The sequence below is a fragment of the Python bivittatus genome, unplaced genomic scaffold, assembly GCF_059951505.1.
Source record: "Python bivittatus isolate LINGU-HERP-01145 unplaced genomic scaffold, Pbiv_v1 ctg000840_np1212, whole genome shotgun sequence".
Classification (NCBI taxonomy): Eukaryota; Metazoa; Chordata; class Lepidosauria; order Squamata; family Pythonidae; genus Python; species Python bivittatus.
In genome coordinates, this window is record NW_028277113.1 from 3481403 (window position 1) to 3497305 (window position 15903).

General features: G+C 38.4%; 1 protein-coding gene across 1 annotated transcript in view; it reads right to left on the bottom strand.

Annotated features, from left to right (window-relative positions):
- CDH12 (cadherin 12) overlaps positions 1-15903 on the bottom strand; it is a 303004-nt gene that overhangs the window by 45508 nt on the left and 241593 nt on the right. The window contains exon 6 of the mRNA XM_088130662.1: positions 3070-3257. Coding sequence (XP_087986788.1) covers positions 3070-3257 — 188 coding nt within the window. The remainder of the gene's footprint in view (positions 1-3069; positions 3258-15903) is intronic.

The window sequence follows — 15903 nt, forward strand, 5'->3', positions numbered from 1 at the left end:
AAGGTGCATACATGAGGGTCTCCCCTAATTTTGTCCCAAAAACTTGGATTGAAAGTGAATGACTAATTCAAAGCCATCCATTAATTGGTTGAGTGGGTATTTGAACCTGGGCTTCCCTGAGTCTTAATATTTTAACCACTATACTATACTGGTTCTGTAAGACATATAATTTTCAAAACTATACACACCTAATTTCTTCTTAGGTTGCAATCAATAGACAAAATTGATAAATTCACTTTCTCTTCTCTTGACTGGGAAACAGAGCTCTGCAGGAGAGAAGTGACATTGGATTGTACCTGTCAACCCTTTGATGTAGGCCAGGTCAGGAAATGAACTCCATAAGAAATACTAGAATTCTACTTTATTGATATAAGCCATAGTAACATAAACTTGAAAGCCTTTTCCCTTCCTTCCCTTTTATAACAAAGACTGTCAAGGTGGGTCACTTTAAATTTCTTTATAATTTCTTTATATAAATGTCTTTTCCCAGACTTACTTTGTGTTTTACATATGCTCTCCAAGATCATCTCTGTGATTTTCTACAGTACCTCTTACAAGCCTCTAAGACTAATCATTTCTGAGGTTAGGATGGGAGAGACTGAGGCTCTGAAACTATTCATTCCCTTCCTGAGTACCCACCATCTCCTGCAAATTCAGCTGGTTTAAAATATTTCTTTTTTCAATGAGAGAGGTAGAAAAACAGAAATAACAAAAGGCAGACACAAATGTTTCTCCATCCACATTTCTATCTTGTGGGCTGCAGCTGACAGGACATTAGATATTTTGGATTGCTCCAAAGTAGAATCCCCTGAATAAATAATTGAATTGGTCTGCTAGAGACCATAAACACTTTCCAACTGTAATGCTAACAAAGCATTAAACTTGCTACCTTCTGTTTCTTTTGGCTGCTATTTTTATACAAACCACTATGTGGCATCAGAAGACGTAAGATTGTCAGAAGGAAAGGTACTTGATATCCTTAGGAAGTATCAGGGTTGTAGTCTGACTTAAAGTCAAAGAGCAGCAACTATACTTTGAGATACAAGATGCTCTACACACATATCTACTCTACTCTCCCCTCCCCCCAAAAATCTGTATAACAAAAAAATTGAAAATAATTAGAGATAAAATCTAATGTATATTTTTCCAGCCAACCAATCTGTTATCATTTTCCCCCTTAGGCAATACAAAAGGTTTTGACATGTGTTCAACCTAAGCATACATTAATAACAACTACTGGAGTATATATCTGTATCTACATCTAGATCTCTATATATACATATAGTGTGTGTGTGTATGTGTGTGTGTGTGTGTATCATTCCTTTGTAATAATACTGAAACAAAATTATTTATTAAAAATTGAGGCAATTCATGTAATCACACATACAGGAAAATAAAAAGTAAATGGTTTCCAATCCAGTTAGCTGCTTGTTAATTTCAGTCCTAAAACCTAATTTTCATCTTATAAAATCTCAACATTCAGTATATGAAATCTGTGCCAAAATTCAACACAAGCTCTTATTTGTTTTGAATAACAACAACAACAACAACAATAATAATAATAATGTGTTATGTTTTACAGTTTTAAATTAATTATATGCATTATTTGGAGCATTAGAACTTTTTTGGTTATTAATTACTCCTTTATTTTCTAAATGATATTTCTGTTACTCCTAGTTACCAGATTTAGAAATCTCCATTGATATTAGTTAATTTAATAGCCAGAGGAGGTTCGTTACAAGGCAGTAGTGACGATCTAACTGAATTGCTACTTGATTTTGAAAATCTGCCTTGGAGGGACACAAACTCTTTGTCCCTCAGCAGGTTTATATTAGTTACATGTTTATGGGAGAGTTTAGACAGACTCTTTTGGTGACAAATACTAAATTGCTAACAGCTTATGATCGGGTGAGAAAAAAAAAATTGAGATCAAAAATGGAATTCCAAGCAGATTTTATGGAAAACTAGGAGCAGACTAAGGTCTCACTGATGCACACAGAGATGCGATGGCCGACGAGTGTGCAAACATGAGCAGGAGCAGGGGAACCAGATTTTGATGAACAAATAGTCTCAGTACAAAATATAATGTTTACGTTATTTTCAATCTCTTCCCCCCCCAATGGAGAGATGGGAGTTGCAGCTGTGTGAGACAGAATGGGAAAGCCTTTTAATACCAGTAACTTTCCTCATCTAAAAACCTCATGTTTCTTTTACATAAGCTACCTCAAAACAAGCCCCAGGTTGCAATTACTTTTCACAGATTTACAGAGAAGTGACAGTTTATTTAAGCTGTTGTCCAATTAAGCCAACTTTGTAGCAATAATTCAGATTAGCTTTAGGTTTTGCTTATGCATGGGTTCAGCTGCTTGAATTTATGCTACGACAAACTGCAATTAGAAAATCTGCTTCTGAAGGTTCTAGACATATACAATCTAGTATCCATAATAATGCTATTTCTATTTCACTTCTTGCTCTGGATAAGCTTGGGTTTGCAGCTTCAAACTGTTCTGATTGTGCAAGGAAAAGGTTTGTGACATAATGCTATGGTAGGAACACACCATCTGGTGCTTCAGTATAATCAGCAAGTCTTTAAAAATATAAATACTCTTCATGAAACAAAACAAAACAGAACAAAGCAAAACAACAACAAAAAAACAACTCCAAACAAAACTTTTACTGACCAAATTTAGATCGTATAACGAGCCTTATTTATGGTCTCCCATTTCATTTGAACTGGGTCATTTTCTACTTAAAGAAACCAGGATATTAAACCATGATTTAAAGTATCATTTAATATCCTGGCATAGTCAGAAGAATGCAAGCATACTTACCTATCTTGAACGAAATTACAAAGTATAGTGAATCAGTTTTATTCCTTATGCCACAATTTAAAGAAGTTTGCACTTGGACAAAAGTCATAATTCTCTAAACATGAACAACATGTAAAACAAACATAGGGGTCATTTCTGATCCAATCACATGTGCCAGCAAGTCTAATATCTTATCACTTTATCTGAGTATATTAACTTTAAGCCAGACAGCTACTTATCTTGTATCTTTACTAAATACCTTTTTCAGTTTGATGACTCCTTCTTGCGTGTTCTCATCTGTGCTGATGTCAAACAAGTTCCCGCCATCTCCTGGAACAATGGTATATTCAATTTCAGCATTTTTTCCAAAGTCAGGATCCACTGCCCTGATTCTTCCAACAGCTGAACCAACAAGAGATGACTCTGGAACTTTCAAATGGAAGATACCTAAGAGAAAGTGATAATTATTTTGACCAACCCTCAACCAGTTACAGAGTTTATCAGGGAACAAATATAACATATATTATCACTATTAACACAGTACCCCACACGAATGCACTGTATAATCCTTATATTAATACTGACAGAAACACTATTTTCCTCTTTGGATGAGAGCTGAAATATCAAATTCTGACATAAAATATTGCCATGCTACCAAATGCACATATCACACATTCTGAGAACACAAATGTTCTTTGATTAGCAACAATTGGAGGTACACATTAAGGGATCTCTCTCTCACACATTTACAGTAATGTGTTTTCCTTGCATCCTTGAGCGGAGAGAAAAGAATGTTGCTGTTACAAAAAATGCAGCAGCAATTTGTTGCACACACTGTGACATGGGGTAGTTTCTGGGCAGTGCTTGGCAGAATCCCCACTATCCTTTCCCCTCCCAACCAGCAGCATCTGCCCATGGGAAAATGAGCTGCTAATAGCTCCTCTGAATATGTGGGGGATGAGGAAGCACTATATTCAAAATCAGAACTTTGATTAGTAGAGGTTCTCATGACGAATGATCTTTTTTTGGAGGGCAAAAAATGTCCATGTTACTTTTCCAAAATGAATCTGCATCAGGCCAAGGGCAAAAACATTTAGAGTTATTTTAATTCAGATTGGATTAAACAGCTGTTCTCTTTTTCCAGGGGCTGGAAATTCCTGCTGATGTTCCTATAGAACTCTACGGATATGATTTCCAGACTCTTGAAAAAAGTGCTGAAATGAAAGTAAGCACTTCTATGGCTATGTCGTAGTCTGCTACCGTTTCAGCAAAAGTGGTCTGAGTATGGTCTTCTGTCACAAAAACAAACTAGTGGGCTGAACATCACACCACACATATTGAGACCATGTATAATCTTGGGGTTTCAGGTTATGCACTTATAGATTAGGATTTGGTGATGACACAGCAACTTTCCAGCCTAGCCGTGGTGGTTTTGACATAGCATATCCATTAGACAAATGGATGGTCTAAACAGATGGTCTAAACAATCCTCTTTGTGTTTCACTGCTCAAAGTGTTACCCTTGTCTGTAGAAAGAACTTTAATAGGTTCAGATTTTTGACAGGATGTCTCCACTGTTTCAAGATGCTCCTATTCTAAAGAGGAAGAATAATATCTTTAGCATTTTGATAATTATTTCAGAGGCATGATACTTTTGACATTCCATCAAAACCAAAAGTTTGGGCTTTTGTGCTGATAGTTGCAATGAAGTCATCCCCCCTCCCTTTTTGCTCTGAAAGAAGCCCTTAAGGCACAAGTAGGGCAGGAAGGAGAGAGTGTTTTTTGTGAATTTGGTTTCTCCATGAATTAATCAGATTGCATGCTGGGCTTTCATTTAGACATACGGATCTGATTTTATTTATGCTTAAACAAAAGAGCTCCCAGGTCATGCAAATAGAATTTATCAGTTCAGATGTGATCTTCATGGTTGCTGAGAGCTGATGAGGGAACATATAAAATTAAATCCTGCATTTGTGAGTATCCCATTGCATACACACAGCTTGACTAACAAAGTTGTCCATATTTTCATATATCAGAGTATTCCTATAGCAGTGCTCTTAGCACCTCTAAAGCTTTGCATTGTGCCTGTGATATTATCCTTCTACTATACCTGTTAAAATTGTAAAAAAAAAAAAAAAAAAAGAATAAAGGGGACCACACAGATTAAGCATTTAAAGTTATAGCAGGCATTTTTTTTTTTAAGTAGTCAGAACTACAGTGGTACCTCGGGCTACGAACGCCTCTGCTTACGAACTTTTTGGGTTGCGACCAGCTCCGGCCGCAAAAACTTACCTCGGTTTGCGAACTCTGCCTCGGGGTATGAACCAGATCCGCGGCCATTTTCCACCATGCCACGTGGTCTGCGGCCATTTTACGCCCGTGCCACGTGGTCTGCGGCCATTTTACACCCGTGCCACGTGGTCTGCGGCTGTTTTTCCGCCCTGCCGCGCGGTCCGCAGCCGTTATTCCACCCTGCCGCGTGGTCTGCAGCCGTTTTTCTGCTGTGCCACGTGGTCCGCGGCCGGTTTTCCGCCCGTGCCACGTGGTCCGTGGCCATTTTTCCGCCCGTGCCACGTGGTCCGTGGCCATTTTTCCGCCCGTGCCACGTGGTCTGTGGCCATTTTTCCGCCCGTGCCACGTGGTCTGCGGCCATTTTTCCGTCCTGCTGCGTGGTCCGCGGCCGTTTTTCCGCCCTTGACGCGTGGTCCACGGACGCCAGAACGGATTAACGGTAATTACATTGAACCTTATGGGAAAATTTGCTTCGGGTTGCGAACAAATCGGGTTGCGACCAGAGTCACAGAACGGATTAAATTCGTAACCCGAGGTATCACTGTATATGTTCTTTTAAAAAAAAAAAGCCACTGAAAGATGAAGTGGATGGATCAGAATCATGGGGATCCATGAGAATGTGAGTGGAGTTTCATATGGGATAAGTTTTGTGGGGCTTGGGATAGGGTATTCTGTTTCTGTGGGTGTGCAAACTTAAAGGGAAGTTGCAAACCAGCTTTTCTTTTCCCAGAAACATATCAAGGAATCATACTGCTGGGGCAGAGCAGTGTGATACTAAAATTTAGAGGCTGAAAAAAGGGAGCCAGGAGGCATATATGTTCCACTTCTGAGGAAAAGCTTTATTTAGTTAATCTATCCTTTAAACTGACTTTGATTTGGCACATGCCAATTCCTAAGTGTCCCATCTGGTTCAAAGAAGATCTCTAGTATTTGTGCTTAAGATTGGATCCCCTAAGAACTGCAAGATGCAAGCTCCTAAAATTGCAGTTCCATTCATCTGAACCTGCAAAAGAATACTGTAAGATATAGAAGGATTTACTTCTGAGTAAATATGACAGATCATCTGTGCCTCTAGTAGAAAGTACCAAAGTCTCAGAGAGGCAACATTTCTAAGTCTGGTTATGAATTTCAGTCCCCAACACATATATTTTTATTTTATTTTATTTTAGGCCAACCAGCCATAGAATGACTCTAGGCAGCTTAGAATAAAAATAGAAATCAAGTTTCACATACATAAAACTGATGTGGATTTTTTGAGAATACATGCTATTAGTTGATGAAATATCATTTCTGTCCTACTAGTTGTACATTAGTACGACTGTGTTTTCAATACTTTGTAAAATATGGAATAAAGGTGTGCAAACCCTTCAAGAAGATTGCAGTCTGCTAAAAAATAAGCAATAATTTTGCCTGAAAAAAAGACATAACTGCTTCAATGATTCAAAGGTAGGTTTTTATATGTGCTCCTGTGCCCCATAAAGTACCTCTTTAAGATTTGCACAGGGCTAATAAGGCATAATATAGATAACAGTACAGGTAGTCACCCGGGTTAAGAACGCCCAGTTTACTGATGACCCATAGTTAAAAACAGAGCCTATTATAGCAAAATTTGAGTCAAATATACAATGATTCAAGTTAAATGCATAATGGTTGGAGTTAATTACACAACACTACTTATACAGTATTATACAATAATACTGTTGCAGCTTACATACAAATTGGTCTTAAGGACAGACCTTGGGAACATAACTCATTCTTAAACTGGGGACTACCTGTATATGCTTGTAGTTGACATTGTAAAATACACATAAACGAAAAACCCAGAAATCTGTTGGAAATAAATGAGTTCCTGTAAAATGAGTTCCTGTAATTACCCCAAAAGAATACAGCCCTCAATTTAATATGTAGCATATCCTAAAGGTTAAACAAAACAAAACAGAACAGAACAAAAAACTTTTCTCCATCTTCTTATCTTCTCAGCATATCCAACCTTTTTTTAAAAAAAAAAAAAATCTGGAGTGACATTAATCTTTCTTTCAGGCAAATATGACAAATACCATATCTTACAAATGATCCTTGATCTTTTCTGTACCTTGCACATAAGCAAATCCAAGAATCTGAATTATTTTAGAATTAATATCAGTTCAATGTGTAGTTTAAATTTATTCACAAGTGAGACTGAAGGAAAGTAAGCTTTTTACCCTTGCAATAAATAAGAGTTGGTGAAGCCATTTGTTTTTTCTGAATGGCTTTTGTTGCTGGAGGACGGCTATCCTGAATTCATATGGTATCAGTGAAGGAGGACTTCCAAGTAATACATTAATTAATAGCGTGTCTTTGAACCTAATGAGTAATGCCACTTTACACTTTACAGATTTACAAATCTCAAATTGTCTGGGCAATGTCTGTAGCACACAAATGGGGTATCCCAAAGTCACCACCCCACATTCCGGAACTGCTCAACCCCAGGATGATTTTCTCCAGGGTTCACTGACTGCATTTCACCTTTATAATCTGCCCCTCACTCTTCTTTTACAAAACTACAAGAGTAGCTTCCTGGAATGGTTGATTTTTATACAGTGATATACACACTCTTTCACTAGTATAGGTGAGGAAAATGGTTACACTATCCTTTTCTTGACCTTTCTTTCTCTGCACTTATACCAAAGAGCATTGAACAAAAGTGCTGAATCAGCGTAGTCTGTAACGGTGTTTGACTAGGGGAGAGGGAAAAAGAGGCACAAAGTTCTCTCTTACCCCATTGCTTTACCTTTTCAATTTTGATTTCCACCTTAAGAGAGAACATTTTATACTACAATGAAAATATCAAGTCAGGTCAGGCCCAGATAATGTTAAGCAAATCGTATGGTTGTTAAGTGAATCCAGCTTCCCCCAATGATTTTGCTTGCTGGAAGCCAACTGGGAAGGTCACAAATGGCGATCATGTGACCTCGGGATGCTGCAACCATTATCAATACATGCCAATTGCCAAGCACCCGAATTTTGATCATGTGACCACAGGGACACTGTAACAGTCGTAATTGTGAGGACAAGTTGTAAGTCACTTTTTTCAGCACTGCTGTAACTTTGAAAAGTTGCTAAATGAAAGGTCGTAGGTTGAGGACTACCTGTAGTAAGAAGAAAGTATTTCAAGGGGTGAATTACACAGCTATTTGGTATAACGGCTTTATCTACCTAACAGAAATCTAGTACTGAAAGCATCACCATTTAAATGGCAACATACTTTGTATGTACAGGCAGTCCTTGACTTACGATGGCAATTGGGACTGGAATTTCCATCACTAAGTGATGCAGTCATAAAGTGCAACCGTATTGCTTAGCAATGGCAATCCCTCAAGTGGCTGGCACAGTGCAAGCACAGAGGGGCTGGGGCACCTTAGCAACTTGCGACCTTCCCTGCTGGCTTCCCCACTGACTTTCTGGGGAAGCTGGCAGGGAAGGCTGCAAATGGCAATCACGTGATTGAGGGGCACTGCAACTGGTTGTAAGCGATCTGGGCACTTGGCAACTGGTTTGCGCTTATGACCGGTTGCAGCACCCCATGATCGCCATTTGCAGCCTTCCTTGCCGGCTTCCCCAGAAAGAGAATGAGAAGGTCACAAGTCGACCATTCATTCAGTGACTGTTCAAAGTTATGATGGTGCTGAATGAAGGTGGTTACAGCTGTGGGGGTGCTGAGACAGCCGGATCTCCAAGGACTAGTCATAACCACAATTCATTCAGCACCATCATAACTTTGAACAGTCACTGAATAAATGGTCATAGGTCAAGGACCACATGTGTGTAGTAACCTTATGGAATCATCTAAAATAGACTTTTCCAACATGGTGACTTCTAGATGCTTCCTGGGAATTCTGGGAATTGTTTTCCCAACACATTTGGGGGCATCAGGGTTCATAAGGCTGGTGTAAATCCAGAAAATGCAATAAACGGGTCACAGGTATTAATTAACCAAACTGGAAGTCCGTTTGGAGTTTAAGAATGAAGCATAAATAGAAAGCCAGTTTGTTCTAGTGGTTAAGGCACTAGGCTAGAAAGTAGGAGACCATGAGTTCTAGCTCCACCTTAGGCGTGAAAGCTGGCTAGGTGACTTTGGGCCAGTCACTCTCTCTCAGCCCAACCCACCTCACAGGGTTGTTATTGTGGGGAAAATAGGAGGAGGAAAGGAGTATTAGGTATGTGTGCCACCTTGAGTTGTTTATAAAAATAATGAAAGCGGAATAAAAAAATCTTAAAAATATATATAAAGATATAAATATATATAAATACTTATAAAATGAATAAAAAAGCATGCCTGGATGGGAAACAAACACCATGAATGTAATCTTGAGCTCAATGGAAGAAATATGGAACATTATAAATAATCTGTAAGTGGCACATCAGGAATAGTTAAATGGGCTGATTCATTCTTCCTCTATAAAAACAGGAGCAACAATTGGAAGACTCTCCTTTTTGCTGTTCATTAGTTTTCAAGAAAACTGACAGATACATAGCCAGGCACAGCTTCTTTTTATTCAGATTGAAATAATGAAACTGTAAATTTGCCTTTGATTTGTAGATTAATGCAACCAGTGACTCAGTAAGCCTAGGGCTACCAGGCCTGGGCTGCATAAATTATTTTGTTGCCATCTTGTGATTGCCCAGATTTTTGCAGCCCAGACCTGGTACCCCTAATTAAGCCTGCAGTCAGCTGCTTAACAAAGGGTGTTTTTTTTTTCCCAGTTATTATTTAAGACAATAATTGCTGTTTCATAAAGGCCAAGGGACAGGGCTGATAGACTTTGATAAGTTTGATAAGCCATATATTTTCTGAACACTTTTCTGTTTTCTATTTCTTTAATTTTTATTCAGGTGCTTGCAAACAGAAGAGGAAAAAGGGGGGAAATGCAAGCAGAAAAAATGAAAAGAAACAAAAAAACAAAGAAATGTTTATGGTTGCTCTGCTTTATTATTCCACTTTTGGTTGTTCAAATATTGTAAACTGTCGTTAGTCTATGGAGCAGGTGTTACTGAAGCAACTGCAAATATTTATCAGTCTGATTTTTAAACTTACATTATTAAACATTGACTACAGGGAATAATACTGATCAGATTCCTGTTACCTTTTTAGACAGTCATAAAGTGAAATCAAGCACATAAAGGTGATTCAAGACTGTAACTCTGTGGTCAGACTGCCTTTCCAACACCGAAGGTAATCTTTTTTGCTGCTTCCCCCTCCCCTGCTTAATAAATCTATAATACAGTACTCCATAAAGTAATAACTTTCATATTTTAAAATATAATTCAAAAATATATTCCCTTGTATAACCCATAGTGAGCTTTGTAATAGCACATTAACAGACTTATGGATTTTAAATCAAAATGGGATAATAGTTGAACAAGCCAACATGAGTAATCACTCATTTTACACTTCCAATATATTGAGGTTGACAGCCATCCCTTTTCAAATATTCTTTGGGGGTCTGTAGTTAAGCCTGGTTTTTTTTTTAAAACTCATTAGCAATATATTTAATATTCTTTAAGACTCTTGGCCATTTATTTGTTAAATGGGATATTCCCACTTTTTATTCCAGATTTCTTGCAAATATATGAAATCCTTCTTTGTATACTGAAACTGAAATGGCTTTATTATAATCTTTGACCAGCATTACAAATGAAGAAGAAGAAGAAGAAGAAGAAGAAGAAGAAGAAGAAGAAGAAGAAGAAGAAGAAGAAGAAGAAGAAGAAGAAGAAGAAGAAGAAGAAGAAGAAGAAGAAGAAGAAAAGAAAACAGATTTCTATAGCAAACCCATTCCCCCCCCAAAAAAATCATAAAACAATAGAACAACACATCCAAATGAAAGTTTTGTATAGCTACATGGCTCAGTAGAGGTATTTGGCAACACAAAAGAGTGAAGAGTTAACATTCCTTAAAAAATAATGAACATAAAATTTACCAGTATCATATGACCCTCAAATTTGGAAATAACTAGAGAGAGCAAAGCATGTCTCAGTATATCATATACAAGTAGTCCTCACCTACCATTCATTTAGCGACCATTCAGAGTTATGACAGTGCTGAAAACATAGCTTTATGGCCCATTTACAACCATTTTCTTAGAGTCCCTCAATCACGTGATCACCATTAGAATCAGTACACAATGTCCTCTGCCTGACCTGTGGTTTTTTCTCCCCCCCACCCCCCCAACTGTAGAGCAGATTGATTGGAGAGAAAGGTACTGCAAGAAAATAAGCTGTTTGCTCTTTTACACATTGAAAGCAATGTGATCATGCTGGCAGCCTACAGGTACACTACACAAACAGCTTATAGTACTCTCTTGAAATCTCTTTCTCTCCAGTCAATCTGCTTTCAAATCTTTTTTCTCTCCAGTCAATCTGTTCTCACTCTCTCTGCTCTGGGAGTGGGTAGGGGAAGCAAGCAATTTCTGTAGGCAGTCTCTCCTTTGCCTAACTCTTTCCCACCATAGGCAAGATCACATTGCTCTCAATGTGCGTAGAAGAGCAAAGAGTTCACTCTTTTGAACTCTCTTCCTCTACAATATCTCTGCTTTGTAGGGGGGTGGGGGGTGGAGTAAACAATTTCTCCTTTGCCTGACCATTTCTCGCTGTCAGCATGATCACATTGCTCTTGATGTGTAAAAGAGCAAACAGCTTACTCTCTTGAAATCTCTCTCCACTCTCTCTGCTCTGTGGGGGTGGGGAAGGGTCAGGCAAAGGAGAGATTGCCTATAGAAATCTCTTGCTTTCGATGTGTAAGCAGGCACTGGAACATTCCAAAGGGGGGGGGCGGAGAGTGTTTAGGAGGCAAAGAGAAGCTGAAGGTGTGAAACTGATTAGTCTTGTCTCTTAGCAATAGTTGCAGTCATGTGATTTCTCACTTAGCAACTGCTTCGCTTAGTGGCAGAGTTGCTGGTCCCAGTTAGGGTTGTTAAGTGAGGTCTTCTGGTAAAGGACACCATAGGAAGATGTGGGCATGAGTTTCTAACTCCTTAGGGCCATAAGTGCAAACCTTTATACATTACAATTTAAAAAAAAAAACTGCAGACATAGAATCACTCCAAACACATTATGGTAGCGATAATTCAGGAGTTTTAGATACAGCTAATTCTCTGGAGCAAACTGCAAAATCAATATGTTTTAACTAAATGTGCTGTCATTTTGCAATCCACACTTCTCTTGCCATAATTCAAATGGCTAAAAACCTGACTAGCAATAAGCTGATCTAAAGTATTATATTAATAATCCTACATGGCCATGACTTCAGCAGGAGAAGGAAGAGATTTATGTGCAATTTATACACTAGGATTATACCAGTGTATAAATTGTCATACGAATAAGGATCAAAATTATACTTCCCTTTCAACATTTTGCAAAGACATTTTGTAGCCTTTAATAGAGGAATGGCTCTGTGGTTGAAAATGGAGCCAGACCCCTCTCAGGACCTTTGGCAACATTGATAGATGATTCTTCTATACTCCATTAAGGAGTACATATGCACCTTCGTCTTCAAAGGGGTATAACCAGCTGGGGGATTTCTACTTTTTTCTCTCCATTTTCTTTTAGAGAACTGCAGAGCATTATAGTCGACTAAGGAAGGGGCTTCTATGTTAAAAATAAAAATAAAAACACATGGTTGGCTTACTATCATGATTCACTTCAAAGAAGTTGCACATTACTTATTTCAAACTGTTTGGGCTGCAAGAGTTTATTTGCAACAGTCTGACAGTCTAGTGTCTTCCAAACATTCAACAGCAATAAAAGCCGAGGTCATTCAGATTAATCTGAAACTCCAATGGATTCTTCAACTCCTGTCAAACTCATATTTCTGATGACTTACTGTGTAATTATACTGCCATCATCCACCAGTAATAGTACCTTACTAGCATATGGAACATCTTAATGGATCTTACCTTGGCAGCATACTGTTAGGGGAAATAATGAAAACAAACAACTGAGGGATAAAATGTTAGATTCACTTTGCCATTTTCTTTGACTAATTACAGGGAAGAGAGACTGTATAAGAAAAAAGAATTAAGAAGCATGCTGTCTGTCTGACAGCCTTGTGTGGCTATTTCTCTTTTTCTGTTCAGAGTTATTGGGCTGTATCTAAATGAAGCCATGTACAAATTACATGCACTGACATCAGTAGGGTCCTATTGATTTCAGTGGATCACTGAATTATCTTTCGATGTTGCACTTGTCCAAGTGACGGAATACTGTTTTGTTATACTTACAAAAAAAACATATATTGTATTAGGGAAACAGTAAATAAGAGAACACACAGGTTAGGAAAAAGTGGACACAAAATGCACATCTATGCGCACAATAGAAAATGAGTTAAAATATGCATATTGGGAAAACTATGCATCACAGTGTGCATTAATTTTCACAGTGGGTTTCATAAAATGTGCAAATGGATTCAGAAGTGAGACAGAATAAATGTAAGGTTAAAAATGGGAAACTGACCAAAACTGAACTTAATGGATTCATTCATCCATACTGGCGACCTACCAAGCTGAACGCTACTCATCAGCCATGTACTATTATGTGTCAAGGATCTGACAGTCTACCCGGCTTTAGCAGGCCTAGATACAGGCCATCAGTGGTTTGTATTCAGCTCTGATATGGACAAATAGTAGTTTCAAAACACAGTAAAATTATCTGTCAAGGGGGGAGGGAGGAAGGCAGGAAGGCAGGAAGGAAGTTGATTTCCTAAATCAAAAGATTGTTCCAACTGTGGAGAGACTGAATTTTGGGTGATAGAAAAAGTGAGCTGGAGGAGAGAAAAGAGAGAGAAAAACGTGTTTTGTCAGATGGGGTTGCAACCATTAAATATAAGGAATGTGTGTTTTTGATGTGGGAAGATATTGGGCTGGAAACAGAAAAGAGGAAAAAAGACAAATGGATAGGAACAATGGAACTCTCGTGGATGGGAACAACAAAGTCAAGAAAAGAGGCCAAGGGATCTGAGATCTGGGATCTACCCAGAAAAGAGGAAGCTGGGAGAACACAGTGGCCTGTAGTACATTCAACCCAGATGGCCCATAGGAAGAGGTGGCTGGTGATGGCAAGCTGATGTTGGGTGCAAAAGGCAGAAACCACATGGAAGAACATATAGCCTCTGAGACCCAAGTTACATGGTGTTGTATCATGGCAACTGGTTGCAATGGAGACCACACCAGGATCTGAAGGGAGGAAGCTCTGATGGTTCTAGCAGTTGGTGTATTCAGAAGGAGTTAGGTGTATTCCTGAGGGCTAAAAGCAGAAAAGCAGTGGTTAACAGGAAATTCACCATTTTGTGGCCATCCTATAGACAAGCACTTCAGAACTGGAGAGGAAGGCTATAAAGTAGGATGAAGTTTCCTGGACTGAATGGCGTCTACCTGGAGGGGGGGGGGGATCATTCATTGCACTAGATTAAGAGAAGGGAGGGGAGAGATGATGGTTTGAACCATCCTCTGGGTGAAAGGCAGAAGGGGGCACTGGAACACTTCCTCCCTAGAGTAAGTATGCAGGGGAGGTGTCCTGCCCCTAACAAACTCAGATGAGAGCAGATTCAGACAGTCATAGGAGGTAGGGAGGATCAGGGGTGGATATAAGTTGATGGAATTAACTTATTAATTAACATTGGAGGGAAATGACTGTCCAGTACCTAATGGCCTACATTTCCTTTCAGCATTTTCTGCACATCTTCTTGATAGCTTCTAAAATCCCAACCCAGCTTTACATATATTTTCTTGTGATTGGTGAAATATAAACAGGCTACGTAATCAGAAGACCATAATCAACTGGAGGAAGAGAGGGAGGAGAACAAATGAGAAGAACATGTTAGGTGCAGGTAGGGAGTTTGGACAAGCATTGTTTCAACCTCAAATGAGAATGAGAATTCTCATAATCACAGAATTCCATAATCACAGATGTTTCTGTGTGTTTTTGGCTATGTCATTGTGCCATGCTTCCCATCTTGAAGTCAATTACCATTATAATAATCTGTGGGAGCTCACAAAAAGAAAATTCTTTTTTTAAACTGCCATTCAATCTCAGTAGCATGGGCAGTCTTTTCTAAACTATAATCTGCTGGTCTAGAGTTGTTGTGTTTTATTATCTGTTGTATGCTTTACACTGGATTGTTAACTGCCCAGAGTCAATTGATTGGGGTGGTATAAAATATACTACCTAAATATATAAATTTTAAATCTATCCTTTTCTCATTCACAGAAAATATATTTTCTCTTATACAAAATGTATTCTAAATGCCTTTTTATTTTTATTTATTTTTGAGCAGGGATCTGCACTGTAACATTAGTATGGGAGCTGTAGATCAGGACATATTATATCTGAATTTGTTCAGACTGAATTTTTCAAGTATTTCTAATAAATACTTGCTTCATATAGTTGAGAAACTATTCTCAGGGGTTTTTCTTTGGGATGGAGATTCTGGGAGGCTGAGTTATGTGGTTTGTATCCATTATAAGGAACCTCAGACATGTATTATACAGGTTAAACTTGAATACATTGTGGAATCACAGTGTCCTTTATTTTCCTTCTTTTTTTATCTAAAAACAAAAACTGGAGAGGATGGATTTGATCCATGGATACCTTTTTAGTCACAAAATTTTGTTTAAGTCAACCCTTACCTGCAACTGAGTATTTTAAGTTTTCTGGTGAGTAGAATCTTCACACAGATACTCTGATGCATTATGTCCTGTCACATGTATATTGTTGCAAAACTGGGTTCCAAAAAGCTGTGGTTTCTGTCCTTGAGCTGAGAACTACCAACC